The 14,622-nt window shown below is 49.4% G+C and overlaps 1 protein-coding gene across 4 annotated transcripts in view; it reads right to left on the reverse strand.

Annotated features, from left to right (window-relative positions):
* SEPTIN7 (septin 7) overlaps positions 1 to 11,197 on the reverse strand; it is a 158,693-nt gene extending 147,496 nt beyond the window's left edge. The window contains exons 1-2 of one of the 4 annotated variants that reach the window (XM_068108749.2): positions 10,952 to 11,197; positions 2,098 to 2,197 (exon numbers count right to left, since the gene is read on the reverse strand). In XM_068108749.2, the coding sequence (XP_067964850.2) occupies positions 2,098 to 2,197; positions 10,952 to 11,029 (178 nt within the window). In that variant the 5' untranslated portion in view covers positions 11,030 to 11,197. The remainder of the gene's footprint in view (positions 1 to 2,097; positions 2,198 to 10,951) is intronic. The other 3 variants (XM_068108751.2, XM_078772973.1, XM_068108750.2) reach the window with 3 other exon arrangements.
* Positions 11,198 to 14,622: the final 3,425 nt, after the last annotated feature.

Genomic DNA, 14,622 nt, shown 5'->3' on the forward strand with positions numbered 1-14,622 from the left:
AAAAGTCGGGCCCTTGAAAAAGCTGGAGAAGAATCCCAGGTTTCACAGGGCATTCGGTGAATTTCACAGGGTATTTAGAAAAATAAAACTTTGTGTTAACGTCTGTGTAGACGGACCTTAATATGAGTCTATTATTTCGTAAAACTGTGATTATTTTGTAAATAAAGCACTAATTAGCATACTAGTATACCATAGACACATGTAATCATGTTATGAATAGTTCTATCATGATCTATGCCCTTCAAAACATGGGTCTAGACACCTTCATTTTTCAATTATCTGCAATATTGGCTGAGATATGTCAAAAATCGTTTTTTTGATAATGGCAGCAGTAATTTGCATAAAAATGGTATGTGGGACATTGTTTCAGCTTGGGGCCATAGCTAGTCATTTTCTACACATTTTTTCCAATCTAGAAACACTGGTTAGAAGTATATCTCCGGGGGGGTGCAGGGGGACCTAGTCTTTTTTTGATAATGGCAGCAGTAATTTGCATAAAAATGGTATGTGGGACATTTTTTCAGCTTGGGGCCATAGCTAGTCATTTTCTACACATTGTTTCCAATCTAGAAACACTGATTAGAAGTATATCTCCGGGGGGTGCAGGGGGACCTAGTCTTCCTACTAGACTAATGGTATTGAATCAAGATTTGTTGAATATTTCAATAGATGTGTTCAACAGGGTTTAAGTATTCATTCATCAAATCCCCACCTCCTCACCCACACACACATAGTCATTATTCATTGAATTGGACTCAAGTGACATTACAACTTAGTCATTTTCTCTTGAATTATCCATACATTCTCACACTGGGTTAAGATATATTGAACGGTTTTTGAGTTCTGCTCCGGAAACGAAATGCATAACAAAATGCACTATGTCCAACTTGTTTCCATGGAAACCAGAAAAAGGAAAATTTTCAAATATCTTTAAGTGGCAAAAGGCACAGGTTTCATCAAATTTGATCAGTATTTGTGACTTTTAGAGCTTGGACGTCGTCCAAACTGATGTTTATGGGTCAAGTCATGTCATAGGTCACGACGAGGTCATTTTTCGGACATCGTCAAAACCCGTAATATGTGTTGAGGTTTGTTACATGCTGTCTACACACGAAGTTTCAGCCTTCTAGCTACATTAGGAAGTACCAGATTGACAAAAATTGATTTTTCAATATGGCCGCCCTGCCGCGCCCATTTTTGGGCGTGCAACGCCCAAATGCAATCCCAAACTAGTTTATGTCTTAAAGATGCTGCATAACAAGTTTCATCAAATTTCATCAATATTTGTGACTTTTAGAGCGTAGACGTCGAATTGTTTACAGACGACAGACAGACAGACAGACGGACGACGGACACTGGGTGTCGACAAAAACTCAGCTGGACATAGTCCAGTTGAGTTTAAAAAACAAAACCAAAAAAACACCTTATACATCACTCAGACCTGGATAAAGTTGCTTTTCGAGTTTTCAGGTTAAAAACAGACAGGTTATACCTCGAGAGATAAATTCCACAAATGACTAGAATGGAGAAATGCAGACGTGATTAAAGAGAGATAGACAGTGTGGAGATGAGTAAACAGACAAATGTTGATTCCAGATGATTAACTCAGTTATTCAGGACTAAAGGCCCCATTTAGTCACACATGGCCAAGAGGTATGCACACCGAGCCATTTAGTTTGCAGGTTAGAGTCCCGACTCAGCTATAAACGGTCACCCTGGCGTTTCGCAAGCAAGGCGAGGCATCGATAGGTGTGCCGTCCCCAAGATGGACGTAAAGCACCGGTTAAGCGCCGGTCGTTGATGGATGTTAAAGATCCCACGGTGTCGTTTGTGAAGTGTAGAACAGATATCACCCGCATTCCAAACAAATTACAAATTATTGCATCTTCAGTCGAACGTCAAGCCAGGTCAACCGGTTTGTGAAAGACTAGGGTTTAAAAACCCTCTCAAGCCGCCCACACGAGGTGGTGGGAATAATCCGGGTAATTAAAGTAGCAGTTGTGGCCGTAGTTGGTAGCACATACAGCAAAGGGGCACTCATTTTGACATTGGCAATGCATTTGCAAAGAAGACGGTGAAGGGGAAGCGCAGACTCACCCACGACCATTAACGTAAACTCAAACCCTTTCTTGACAGACTTCCTGTAGACCTGATTTGGCAAGTTAGCAAATCCAACGTATCCATCCAGGGTCTTCTGCTGAGAATGACAAAGCACATGCAATGTGTTACATTACATCAAAAAAAAATATTCCAAACACAAAATAAAATGAAAAAGGCCTCAAAAACTAAAACAAAAAAGCCATGTATATATGGCCAAAAGCCATGTATATAGACATGGGTATATATATAAATACATGTTGTGGAATATTAAAAATATAGAATATAAAAAAGCAATGCAATATTTAAAAGAAAAATAAAAAGTCAGGCAAAATATTATAAAAATAAAATATTTTAAAAAGCCATGCAATATAATATATATATATATATATATATATATATATATATATATATTATATATATATATATATATATATATATATATATATATATATATATATATATATATATATATTTATATATATATATATATATATATATATATATATATGTCATGGCAGAAAAATGTGTTATTCTGTATGTCAAAGAATCAATGGTGAAGCCACACCAATTGTTCCAAACCAACAGGTATTGTATTAAGATCACACAAGAATAACAGTACAAAAACAATAGTAATCAATTATTGTACAACAAATAGTATATCATTCCTATGATGGTACCATCAGGTTCGTACAATATAACTCACTGTGCTCCAAGTGAGCGAAAAGAAGAAGATTCCCAATGTCTCTATTCCCCGGCTTCAAGCCAAAGTCGATCCGCTCCAGCGATCGACAGATCAATGTCCAATCGAGACCAGAATCCCATTGGGTTGGCAGTTACAGTCCGGCTGCCAAAACTGTGCAAAGGCGCCCTCCAGGCGACTGGGAAATCCAAAGGCGCCCTCCCGGCGACTGGGAAATCACACCCTCGGGTATGGACGTTCCACAGCTCGCAGTCGGCAAACCTCAGATTTACCTTCAGGTATATCCGCGTTGCGCGCGCGCACGCGCGCACGCACGCACGCACGCACACACACGCACACACACACACACACACACACACACACACACACACACACACACACACACACACACACACACACACACACACACACACACACACACACACACACACACACGTCTGAAAGCGGTGAAAACGGCTGACGTGAAGCAAAGGAAAACCTTGCACGACGCGCAAAGGCTGAAGCGAAGCAAATAAACCTTGCTCAACGCACAAAGTGCGCGAGTCAAAATGGCCGACGGCCCGTTCGAGACGTAACGGCCCTTCGATGATTCTCTCCTGAATCGATCGCAAAACCTGACACGCAGGTTAATCTGTCACTGCGATAACCACTCTGTCGCAGAGTCACTCGTGACTCTTGCTCGCCAACGTTCGCTCTAGACCTCGAAGCGACTATGCTTCTTGTCAGACTCCTCGCTCCGCCTTCTTCTTCTCCTCTTCCTCTTCGTCATCCGGTTCCGGTTTCATTTAAAACTAACTTTTTCACCTTATGAAAACAGTTCATAAACAATAAACCTTTTGACAATAATAATAGTACATGGAATCGAAAATGTTTACAGTGGATGAAAACCACCACAACGGAAGTGACGAATCCATAACAAATATTAAAAATAAAAATCCATACAATGTTTATTTTAAAAAAATAAAAATAAAAAAAAATAAAAAAATCTATATATATTGTTACAGACGCGGCTTTTAGATGTTATATTGACCGAGCGGTGGTGTATTTAACCGCGTCCGAACAGTTACTCCCCGATTAAAACCCGATTTCACCCGACGTTGACCAGATCGCCCCACGGATATTCAATCGGGAAATCTCTAAAGCGATCGCAAGAGAATGAAAAAGAAGAAGAAGAATACGGAGGAAGAACAGATTTATTATACGCACACAAGCAAAGGATGGAAGAAACAGTGACACAGCGAATCCTTAACTTACCCTATTCATTTTTACTTAACCCCAAGACAACGAGTAGGACAGACGACGTTCACACTTACACGGGGGGATATTGCAGGCAGGTAGGGCTTGAGGTAGATTGCTGGAGAGGGAGGCCAGGCCGGAGGTAGCAGCTCTCAATTCCTCGCGGTTTTTGGCGGGAAAATCCTCCGTCGCGTATCCGCTGCTGTAGACGTCACGCGCTGGCTCGGCACACCTGCTCCTCTTCTTCCTGGTGGAGCCGTCTCCCTCCTTTCAGCGCGTCTCTCCAAAGCTGGTTTCCTTTCCGAGTACCTCTCCTCTTTGGCTTGGAGCGTTTCGCATCTCACCGCCTCTCTTTGGTGCAGCCTCTTTGCTCCTCTCCCAGGGTCATCTCCAGCTCATCTCTCATCTCTCAAAGCAGTCCCCTGCAGGCGCTTTTATCACCTCGGGCGAAATCAAGCCGCCGACTCCGAGGGCACGCCTACCGGGTCACTCACCGCGGTGTTGATTGGCTGTTAGGGCCGGTTCACTCCTTCCCTCTTCTGACGAGGTGGAGACACGCCTTTCTTCTCCAACCTTACCTCGTGGCCAATGGTGGTTGAAGAGAAAAACCGACCAAAATGCGGAAGGCAAATGGAAGGGAGGTTTTGGGGAAATTGGAAGGGCCTACGCTTATTTTGTTTGATACAATGCAAAGTCAATCTAGTGGGAAAACACATACTTAGCCTACATGGAATAAGGAAATACACTATTTAAAAGATATATCGTGACCTGCGTGTATATTCCATGCAATTAACTAGGACGCTGACTGCGACCATTATTTACATTAACAGGGTGGTACCTACCGTACGTTTGTAACGTTCACATTGTAACGTTTTCACATTCGTTACACTTCCTCCAAAATTGTTACACTTCTCAAAAAACCGTTACACACTTCTCAAAATCGTTACAATATATATATATATATATATTAAACCCATGCAGTATAAAAATAAGAAGCCATGCAATAGTAAAAATATAAATAAAAAAACCCATGCAATATTAAAAGAAAACAAAGCCATGCAATATAAATAATTTATTTTTAAATATATTTAAATAAAAACCATGTGCAATATTCAAAAAAACCCAAAAAAAAACGTGAAATATTAAAAATAAAAATTTTAAAATATATTTAAATAAAAACCCTGTGCAATATTAAAAATAAAAATAAAACCAATGCAATATTAAAATAAAACAAAAACACCTGTGCAATATTTTAAAAAACAGCACGTGCAATATTAAAAATAAAAAATAAAAATTAAAAAATAGATTTAACTAAAAACCCTGTGCAATATTAAAAATAAAAATGCCCATGCAATATTAAAATAAAATAAAAACACCTGTGCAATTTTTTTTTTTAAGCACATGAAATATTAAAAATGGAATTAAAAAAAAATATTTAAATAAAAACCCTGTGCAATATTAAAAATAAAAATGCTCATGCAATATTAAAATAAAAGAAAAACATCTGTGCAATTTTTTTTTTTTTAAACACGTTAATTATTAAAAATAAAAAATAAAAATGTAAAAATCTATTTAAATAAAAACCCTGTGCAATATTTAAAATAAAAAATTAAACCAATGCAATATTAATATAAAATAAAAACACCTGTGCAATATTTAAAAAAAAAAAAAAAAACATGTGAAATATATAAAATATATATATATATTTAAATATATATTTAAATAAAAACCCTGCACAATATTAAAAATAAAAATACCCATGCAATATTAAAATAAAATAAAAACACTTGTGCAATATTAAAAAGAAAACCACATTAATTATTAAAAATAAAAATGCAAAAATATATTTAAATAAAAACCCTGTGCAATATTAAAAATAATTACGCCTAGGTCCCCCGTCGGTGAAGTGATGCAAGTGGACAAAGTGGAAGACGCAAGGCGGCCATCTTGGATTTTGACGTAGCGACCCAATTTTCAATAGCGTTCTTCCTTATGCATAGATACACCCACACACCAGATTAGAAGTTGGTACTTCGCTTATTTTTCAAGATATTCCGCTCACAAGGTTCAGACATACATGGCGTCAGACATACATGGCGACGGCCATCTTAGATTTTGACATGGGTTGCACCCACACACCAAATTAGAATTCGGTCCTTCGCTTACGCACGCACGCACGTACGTACGCACGGGAAAACCATAGTCCCCCTTTCGCTCTGCGGTGCGATGGGGGACAATAAAAACCCTGTGCAATAAAAACCCCCATGCAATATTAAAACAAGTACAAAAAGTTTTAATTAAAACAAAAGCCGCGTCGATGTTACACAATGCCCAGATGCAGCTGTGCCTATAACGTTGATGTTATAGGCACAGGACATTCCTATTGATTCGATTACTTGATGTTATTTTTGTGCAAAGTGAAAATACATCTCGGCAATTTCCCATGTGTGGCGACGAATTTTTAATATATCTCGGCATTTTCCCGTGTTATTTCATGCGGTGTATGACTGACCATGCCGCGATTTAAAAAATATATATCTCGGCAATTTCCCGTGTGTGGCGACACGTGAACGAAGCTATGCTCCTCTCTCCACATTATTGTGACGACGTATAAATTAAATATTTCATCGTGACGATTGTCATCAAATGGACGAATTTTTAATATATCTCGGCATTTTCCCGTCTGTTATTTCGGGCGGTGTATGACTGACCATGCCGCGATTTAAAAAACTAGGGCATGCCCGTACTATATATATATCTAAAATTATATCCCCCCCCTCTATTTACATGAAATGGTTTGGTCCAAAGCGAACGGCTTGCGAGTACGGTGACAATCCCCCCCCTCTATTTACATGAAATGGTTTGGTCCAAAGCGAACGGCTTGCGAGTACGGTGACAATCCCCCCCCTCTATTTACATGAAATGGTTTGGTCCAAAGCGAACGGCTTGCGGAGTTTGGTAAAGAAATCGCCATAGCGTGCACAAACGCGCAGGAAAGCGAAAGAATCGCAAATTAGTTTTAATTAGTTTTAAAACATAGTTTAACGCCAACATAGTTTGCCAACGTGAAATAAATGAATACGCTCTCAAATGTGCCGTCCGAGGCAGAGTCTGTTCGCCACGTTCGGCACACGTGATAGCTCGCTGCTCTCTGATTGGTTGAATCGTTTTTTGGACATAGCTCGCTAACTACTTGTCCGATTAATATGAAACCTTGAAAAGGCACATCCTCGGGTCCCCAGCAATATACCTGGCAAGTTTCAAGTATATCGGACCCGTGGTTGTCGAGAAACAGCGGTCACAGACAGACACACAGAGATTACTGGCATTATAGATAGATATATATATATCTCAATGGACTTGAAGTTACAGGCCTTTGAGAATTCATTTTGTTCTATAAAGGGCAACTTTCATCGGATTTTCTTCCCGTTTTTTTTCAACCGAGTCTAAAACTATGTTAGCGACTGTGAAAAATGAAATGATATATCGAATTTGATTTGAAATAAAACTGTGTGAGAGAGGAAGACACCACGGGCCTACAAAACAGGCCTCAAAGCTATGCGAGTTAATAAAATGGTGGATATTTGTTTATATGAAGGCTCTCCCACAATGGGTGGAGCTATGGTTCCCAGAATGGGTGGAGCTTTGAGGTTTTGTCTTCTCTGCAAAAACAAGAAGAAGAAGACAAGAAGAACAACAACAACAGCAGCAGAGGGCACTCTATGACCAGCGTCTTGCGACGCGGCTAAATATAGTTTTTTTAACCCATGCAATATTGAAATAAAATTTAAAGCTGTGCAATATTGGTGAAATCAACAACTTGGGGGGGAATTCTCAAATATTCATTCAAGCAAGATGGGGGTACAGTGAAGGGAAAACTTCCACAACTCTCACTTCCAAACATACAAAACTTTCCATTGATAAATTGGCTAACAGGGATTTAATCCAAAGTGTGAGAACGACCATGTCCATCCATCCTTCACGAACAGACCGTGGCGCTCCAAGTGCAGTAAATGGGATTTACGGGACGTCACGGTGCGGGTTTGGCCGATGTACCGGGTATGGAGGGATTCACACTTATCCCGAATCTGGACAGTGGTTTTCCCGTTCTCTCCATCTCAGGAACGGTAATGGTGAATAGAGGTGCGTGGAGTACACCAGTACACCATGCCAAGAGCATCATTTTAAATGTGATTGAAGAAAGATGGGTTAGATTCCCAACCTTGCCACAAACTGTCAGAGTACAAGCCAGGTGTTGCATCACAAGGTGCATATTAGGCCGGGTGTCACGTATGATGGCAGGAGCTGGCATGAGTTGGCAGACGTTAAAGCAGGTGAGTTACTACCAGCAGACTGAACAATTTCAAAATTCTTGAACCAATTACTACCGCTGGAAACATTATGGCAAACAACCCAGTGTACCTCCTCACCCCTCATCTTACACACCCCTCGCTCCCAACCCTCACTCCCCTTCCCCCACTCCCCACGGAATGGGATGGAGAACGAACGAACGACACAAAAAAACACACACACACACACACACACACACACACACACACACACACACACACACACACACACACACACACACACACACACACACACACACACACACACACACACACACACACACACACACACACACACACACACACACACACACACACACACACACACACACACCTTAATCATGTCCCCTCGTAATCACCTCTCTAAAGTCTTGTTACAGAGGGGGAGGGGGGTTTTTCCTCGAGTTAAAAAGGGAGGAGGTTTCCCTTGAGTTACCTTCTCGAGTTGGGGGAGAGGAGTTTCTCGAGTTGGGGGGGGGGGGGGAGGGGAGTTTCTCGAGTTGGGGGGGGGGAGTTTCTCGAGTTGGGGGGGGGGAGGAGTTTCTCGAGTTGGGGTGGGGGGGGAGTTTCTCGAGTTGTGGGGGGGGGGGGTAGTTTCTCGAGTTGGGGGAGAGGAGTTTCTCGAGTTGGAGTTGGGGGAGAGGAGTTTCTCGAGTTGGAGTTGGGGGAGAGGAGTTTCTCGAGTTGGAGTTGGGGGAGAGGAGTTTCTCGAGTTGGAGTTGGGGGAGAGGAGTTTCTCGAGTTGGAGTTGGGGGAGAGGAGTTTCTCGAGTTGGAGTTGGGGGAGAGGAGTTTCTCGAGTTGGAGTTGGGGGAGAGGAGTTTCTCGAGTTGGAGTTGGGGGAGAGGAGTTTCTCGAGTTGGAGTTGGGGGAGAGGAGTTTCTCGAGTTGGAGTTGGGGGAGAGGAGTTTCTCGAGTTGGAGTTGGGGGAGAGGAGTTTCTCGAATTGGAGTTGGGGGAGAGGAGTTTCTCAAGTTGGGGAGCCAGACGCGGGTGGTCCTCGAGCGAGACGCGGGTGGTCCTCGAGCGAGACGCGGGTGGTCCTCGAGCGAGACGCGGGTGGTCCTCGAGCCAGACGCGGGTGGTCCTCGAGCCAGACGCGGGTGGTCCTCGAGCCAGACGCGGGTGGTCCTCGAGCCAGACGCGGGTGGTCCTCGAGCCAGACGCGGGTGGTCCTCGAGCCAGACGCGGGTGGTCCTCGAGCCAGACGCGGGTGGTCCTCGAGCCAGACGCGGGTGGTCCTCGAGCCAGACGCGGGTGGTCCTCGAGCCAGACGCGGGTGGTCCTCGAGCCAGACGCGGGTGGTCCTCGAGCCAGACGCGGGTGGTCCTCGAGCCAGACGCGGGTGGTCCTCGAGCCAGACGCGGGTGGTCCTCGAGGCAGACGCGGGTGGTCCTCGAGCCAGACGCGGGTGGTCCTCGAGCCAGACGCGGGTGGTCCTCGAGCCAGACGCGGGTGGTCCTCGAGCCAGACGCGGGTGGTCCTCGAGCCAGACGCGGGTGGTCCTCGAGCCAGACGCGGGTGGTCCTCGAGCCAGACGCGGGTGGTCCTCGAGCCAGACGCGGGTGGTCCTCGAGCCAGACGCGGGTGGTCCTCGAGCCAGACGCGGGTGGTCCTCGAGCCAGACGCGGGTGGTCCTCGAGCCAGACGCGGGTGGTCCTCGAGCCAGACGCGGGTGGTCCTCGAGCCAGACGCGGGTGGTCCTCGAGCCAGACGCGGGTGGTCCTCGAGCCAGACGCGGGTGGTCCTCGAGCCAGACGCGGGTGGTCCTCGAGCCAGACGCGGGTGGTCCTCGAGCCAGACGCGGGTGGTCCTCGAGCCAGACGCGGGTGGTCCTCGAGCCAGACGCGGGTGGTCCTCGAGCCAGACGCGGGTGGTCCTCGAGCCAGACGCGGGTGGTCCTCGAGTTAGGGTAGGGGGGGGAGGTTCCTCGAGTTAGGGGAGGGGGGTGGGAGGTTCCTCGAGTTAGTAACCAGAACATATGGCTTGAATGACTTTCCGCCTGTTGATCGGAGGAAAGAATAAAAATTAAACTTGTTGCGCACAATCGGCTTTTGTAGCACCAATAGAGCCACCATTAGAGGTATTCAAGGTAAAGAGTGGGTCCATGAAAACAGACAATTGACAATTACACATCAGGTACACATTACACATCAGTTACACATCAGTTACACATCAGTTACACATCAGTTACACATCAGTTACACATCAGTTACACATCAGGTACACATCAGGTACACACCAGTTACACATCAACACTCTTATGAGCAATTAACACAATTCCAAATTACAAACCAAACGGACTGAGAAACTCCCAAACAGGCGAGGAAATGTACACCTGGCGGCGACGTCGTGGGATCGAAGGAAGCACGGGCGGCATGACGCACGGAGCAAGACCGGACTTCGGCGCCGGTCTCACCGCAGGAAGCGCTCCTTACGGAGCTTCGACATCGGTACACAATTGTCCGACTCGTGGCACCACAAACAGGGCGGCTCCGCCATTGCCGGAACCGAGAACGTCGGTCGTCTCGGACACACACAGAGCCCGCTACGTGTCCGACTCTTACCGTGGCGTCTCCTGCGTCCGATGCGATCATCGTGCCCGGAGCCTCAGGCCGCTCGAGTGTGATACGGGTCGAGTACATCCCGCAGGGAGCGGGTATTTATAGGGTGGAAATACAATACGAATCCAGGAGGACGAGTGCGATCTCAAATCGGTGATCGCGCCGACTCCGCGCCCGTCTTCAGGGGAAGGGGAAAGGGAAAGGGATGGGGGCGGGTGAAATGGGCGGATCACTTAAGACTCCGACCATAGGGGGCGGGGCGAACGGGCGGATCACTAAAGACTCCGCTCATAGGGGGCGGGAGTAACAGGCGGATCACTAAAGACTCCGCCCATAGGGGGCGGGACGAACAGGCGGATCACAAAAGACTCCGCCCATAGGGGGCGGAGTTTTAAAGATTCGTCCTCGCTGAGTACTTGGTTCGTACTAATATTGATTTAAAACTTCCACGGCGAATATTTACCCCGTTTAGCTGTTTTACCACAGTTTGGCTTTGGAATGTTGCTTATGCACAGCTGGAATTTTAATTTGGAAAATATTTTCTTGCAAACATTGATAGTTGGTCAGTTCAACGAGTGTTTAAATATGGTGTGCTGGTTGATGTAGCCGGCGTTGCCCGAGGGAGAGGGAGAGGGAGAGGGAGAGGGAGAGGGAAGGGAAGGGGGGTTGGGGAGAGGGAAGGGAAGGGGGGTTGGGGAGAGGGAAGGGAAGGGGGGTTGGGGAGAGGGAAGGGAAGGGGGGTTGGGGAGAGGGAAGGGAAGGGGGGTTGGGGAGAGGGAAGGGAAGGGGGGTTGGGGAGAGGGAAGGGAAGGGGGGTTGGGGAGAGGGAAGGGAAGGGGGGTTGGGGAGAGGGAAGGGAAGGGGGGTTGGGGAGAGGGAAGGGAAGGGGGGTTGGGGAGAGGGAAGGGAAGGGGGGTTGGGGAGAGGGAAGGGAAGGGGGGTTGGGGAGAGGGAAGGGAAGGGGGGTTGGGGAGAGGGAAGGGAAGGGGGGTTGGGGAGAGGGAGAGGGAGAGGGGAAGGGAAGGGGGGTTGGGGAGAGGGAAGGGAAGGGGGGTTGGGGAGAGGGAAGGGAAGGGGGGTTGGGGAGAGGGAAGGGAAGGGGGGTTGGGGAGAGGGAAGGGAAGGGGGGTTGGGGAGAGGGAAGGGAAGGGGGGTTGGGGAGAGGGAAGGGAAGGGGGGTTGGGGAGAGGGAAGGGAAGGGGGATTGGGGAGAGGGAAGGGAAGGGGGGTTGGGGAGAGGGAAGGGAAGGGGGGTTGGGGAGAGGGAAGGGGGGTTGGGGAGAGGGAAGGGGGGTTGGGGAGAGGGAAGGGGGGTTGGGGAGAGGGAAGGGAAGGGGGGTTGGGGAGAGGGAAGGGGGGTTGGGAGACGGAAGGGGGGTTGGGGAGAGGGAAGGGGGGTTGGGGAGAGGGAAGGGGGGTTGGGGAGAGGGAAGGGGGGTTGGGGAGAGTGAGTGGGGGGAGGAGGGAGAGTGAGTGGGGGGAGGAGGGAGTGGGGGGAGGAGGGAGAGAGGGAAGGGGGGTTGGGGAGAGTGGGTGGGGGGGGGGTTGGGGAGAGTGGGTGGGGGGGGGTTGGGGAGAGTGGGTGGGGGGGGGGGGTTGGGGAGAGTGAGTGGGGGGAGGAGGGAGATGGAGGAGGGGAGATGGAAGGGGGATTGTGGAGAGTGGGTGGGGGGGAGGAGGGTGAGGGAAGGGGGGTTGGGGTGAGTGGGTGGTGGGTTGGGGTGAGTGGGTGGTGGGTTGGGGTGAGTGGGTGGGGGGGGAGGAGGGAGAGGGAAGGGGGGTTGGGGAGACTGGGTGGGGGGGGGGAGGAGGGTGAGGGAAGGGGGGTTGGGGTGAGTGAGTGGGGGGGAGGAGGGAGATGGAAGGGGGGTTGGGGAGAGTGAGTGAGGGGAGGAGGGAGAGTGAGTGGGGGGGAGGAGGGAGTGGGGGGAGGAGGGGAGAGAGGGAAGGGGGGTTGGGGAGAGTGGGTGGGGGGGGGGGGGTTGGGGAGAGTGGGTGGGGGGGGGGGTTGGGGAGAGTGGGTGGGGGGGGGGGGGTTGGGGAGAGTGGGTGGGGGGGGGGGTTGGGGGAGTGGGTGGGGGGGGGGGTTGGGGAGAGTGGGTGGGGGGGGGGGTTGGGGAGAGTGGGTGGGGGGGGGTTGGGGAGAGTGGGGGGGGGGGGGGTTGGGGAGAGTGGGTGGGGGGGGGGTTGGGGGAGAGTGGGTGGGGGGGTTGGGGAGAGTGGGTGGGGGGGGGGGTTGGGGGAGTGGGGGGGGGGGGGTTGGGGAGAGTGGGTGGGGGGGTTGGGGAGAGTGGGTGGGGGGGGGGGTTGGGGAGTGGTGGGGGGGGTTGGGGAGAGTGGGTGGGGGGGTTGGGGAGGTGGGTGGGGGGGGGGGGTTGGGGAGGTGGGTGGGGGGGTTGGGGAGAGTGGGGGGGTGGGGAGAGTGGGTGGGGGGGGGGTTGGGGAGAGTGGGTGGGGGGGTTGGGGAGAGTGGGTGGGGGGGTTGGGGAGAGTGGGGGGGGGTTGGGGAGTGTGGGTGGGGGGGTTGGGGGAGTGGGTGGGGGGAGGAGGGAGGGAGGGGGGTTGGGGGGTGAGTGGTGGGGGGGAGGGTGATGGAAGGGGGGTTGTGGAGTGTGGGTGGGGGGGGGAGGAGGGTGAGGAAGGGGGGTTGGGTGAGTGGGTGGTGGGTTGGGGTGGGGTGGTGGGTGGGGTGGTGGGTGGGGGGGGTGGAGGGAGAGGGAAGGGGGGTTGGGGAGACTGGGTGGGGGGGGGAGGAGGGTGAGGGAAGGGGGGTTGGGGTGAGTGGGTGGGGGGGAGGAGGGGAGGTGGAAGGGGGGTTGGGGGAGTGGGTGGGGGGGGGGGAGGGTGTGGGAAGGGGGGTTGGGGTGAGTGGGTGGTGGGTTGGGGTGAGTGGGTGGTGGGTTGGGGAGAGTGGGTGGGGGGTGGAGGAGGGAGAGGAAAGGGGGGTTGGGGAGAGTGGGTTGGGGGAGGAGGGAGAGGGAAGGGGAACAAGGTTACTCATGCAAAGAGTACTTCAACCTGTGTTGCCCAGGTAAAAAAGGAAATTTTAATACCCTCTGCCACCACCACCAGGTGGCGCTACGTGGTACACATTTACATAAATAATTTATGACCCCCTTTCCCCAGTCCCTCACTCCGCCGCCTGAGGTCACGGCCCCATGGGCATAAATTAAACCCCCTCCTCCTCCCCTCAAAGTTGTATTTGTGCCCCAAGTTTGGATGTTGTAACTTGAAAAATGTGGCCGTGCATAAGGAACATAAATAAGGCTGTTGTGGCGGACACGAAAGCACTGACGTGGTGACATCACCCCGCACACCAAGTGGGGATGGGCCACGCCAGGGAGAGAGGCGTGGCCTCACGATATACACGGGGCGCGCAGCCCTGAGCAGCTTAGTGCTGCAGTTTGAGTACTTTCAATAAAGACTCTTTTATGAACCGCGTTGTCCGCTTGCTCCTTGCGTAAGCATTAGCGCGCGCAGCATCGCGCTTTATATGGTGACCTCGACGTTGTATCTACCGTAGCGATCCTTCCGAACACGACGCCATTGCAATGGCAAACGACAAGGCAATGGCGATTAAACTTCCCGAATTTTGGGAGGCCCAGGCCGAAGTCTGGTTCGTTCAAGCCGAAGCCCAATTTCAGCATCGGCGCCTCACCGGCGACGACACGCGC

This window comes from Myxine glutinosa, chromosome 2 (assembly GCF_964187855.1).
Source record: "Myxine glutinosa chromosome 2, kmMyxGlut1.1, whole genome shotgun sequence".
Classification (NCBI taxonomy): Eukaryota; Metazoa; Chordata; class Myxini; order Myxiniformes; family Myxinidae; genus Myxine; species Myxine glutinosa.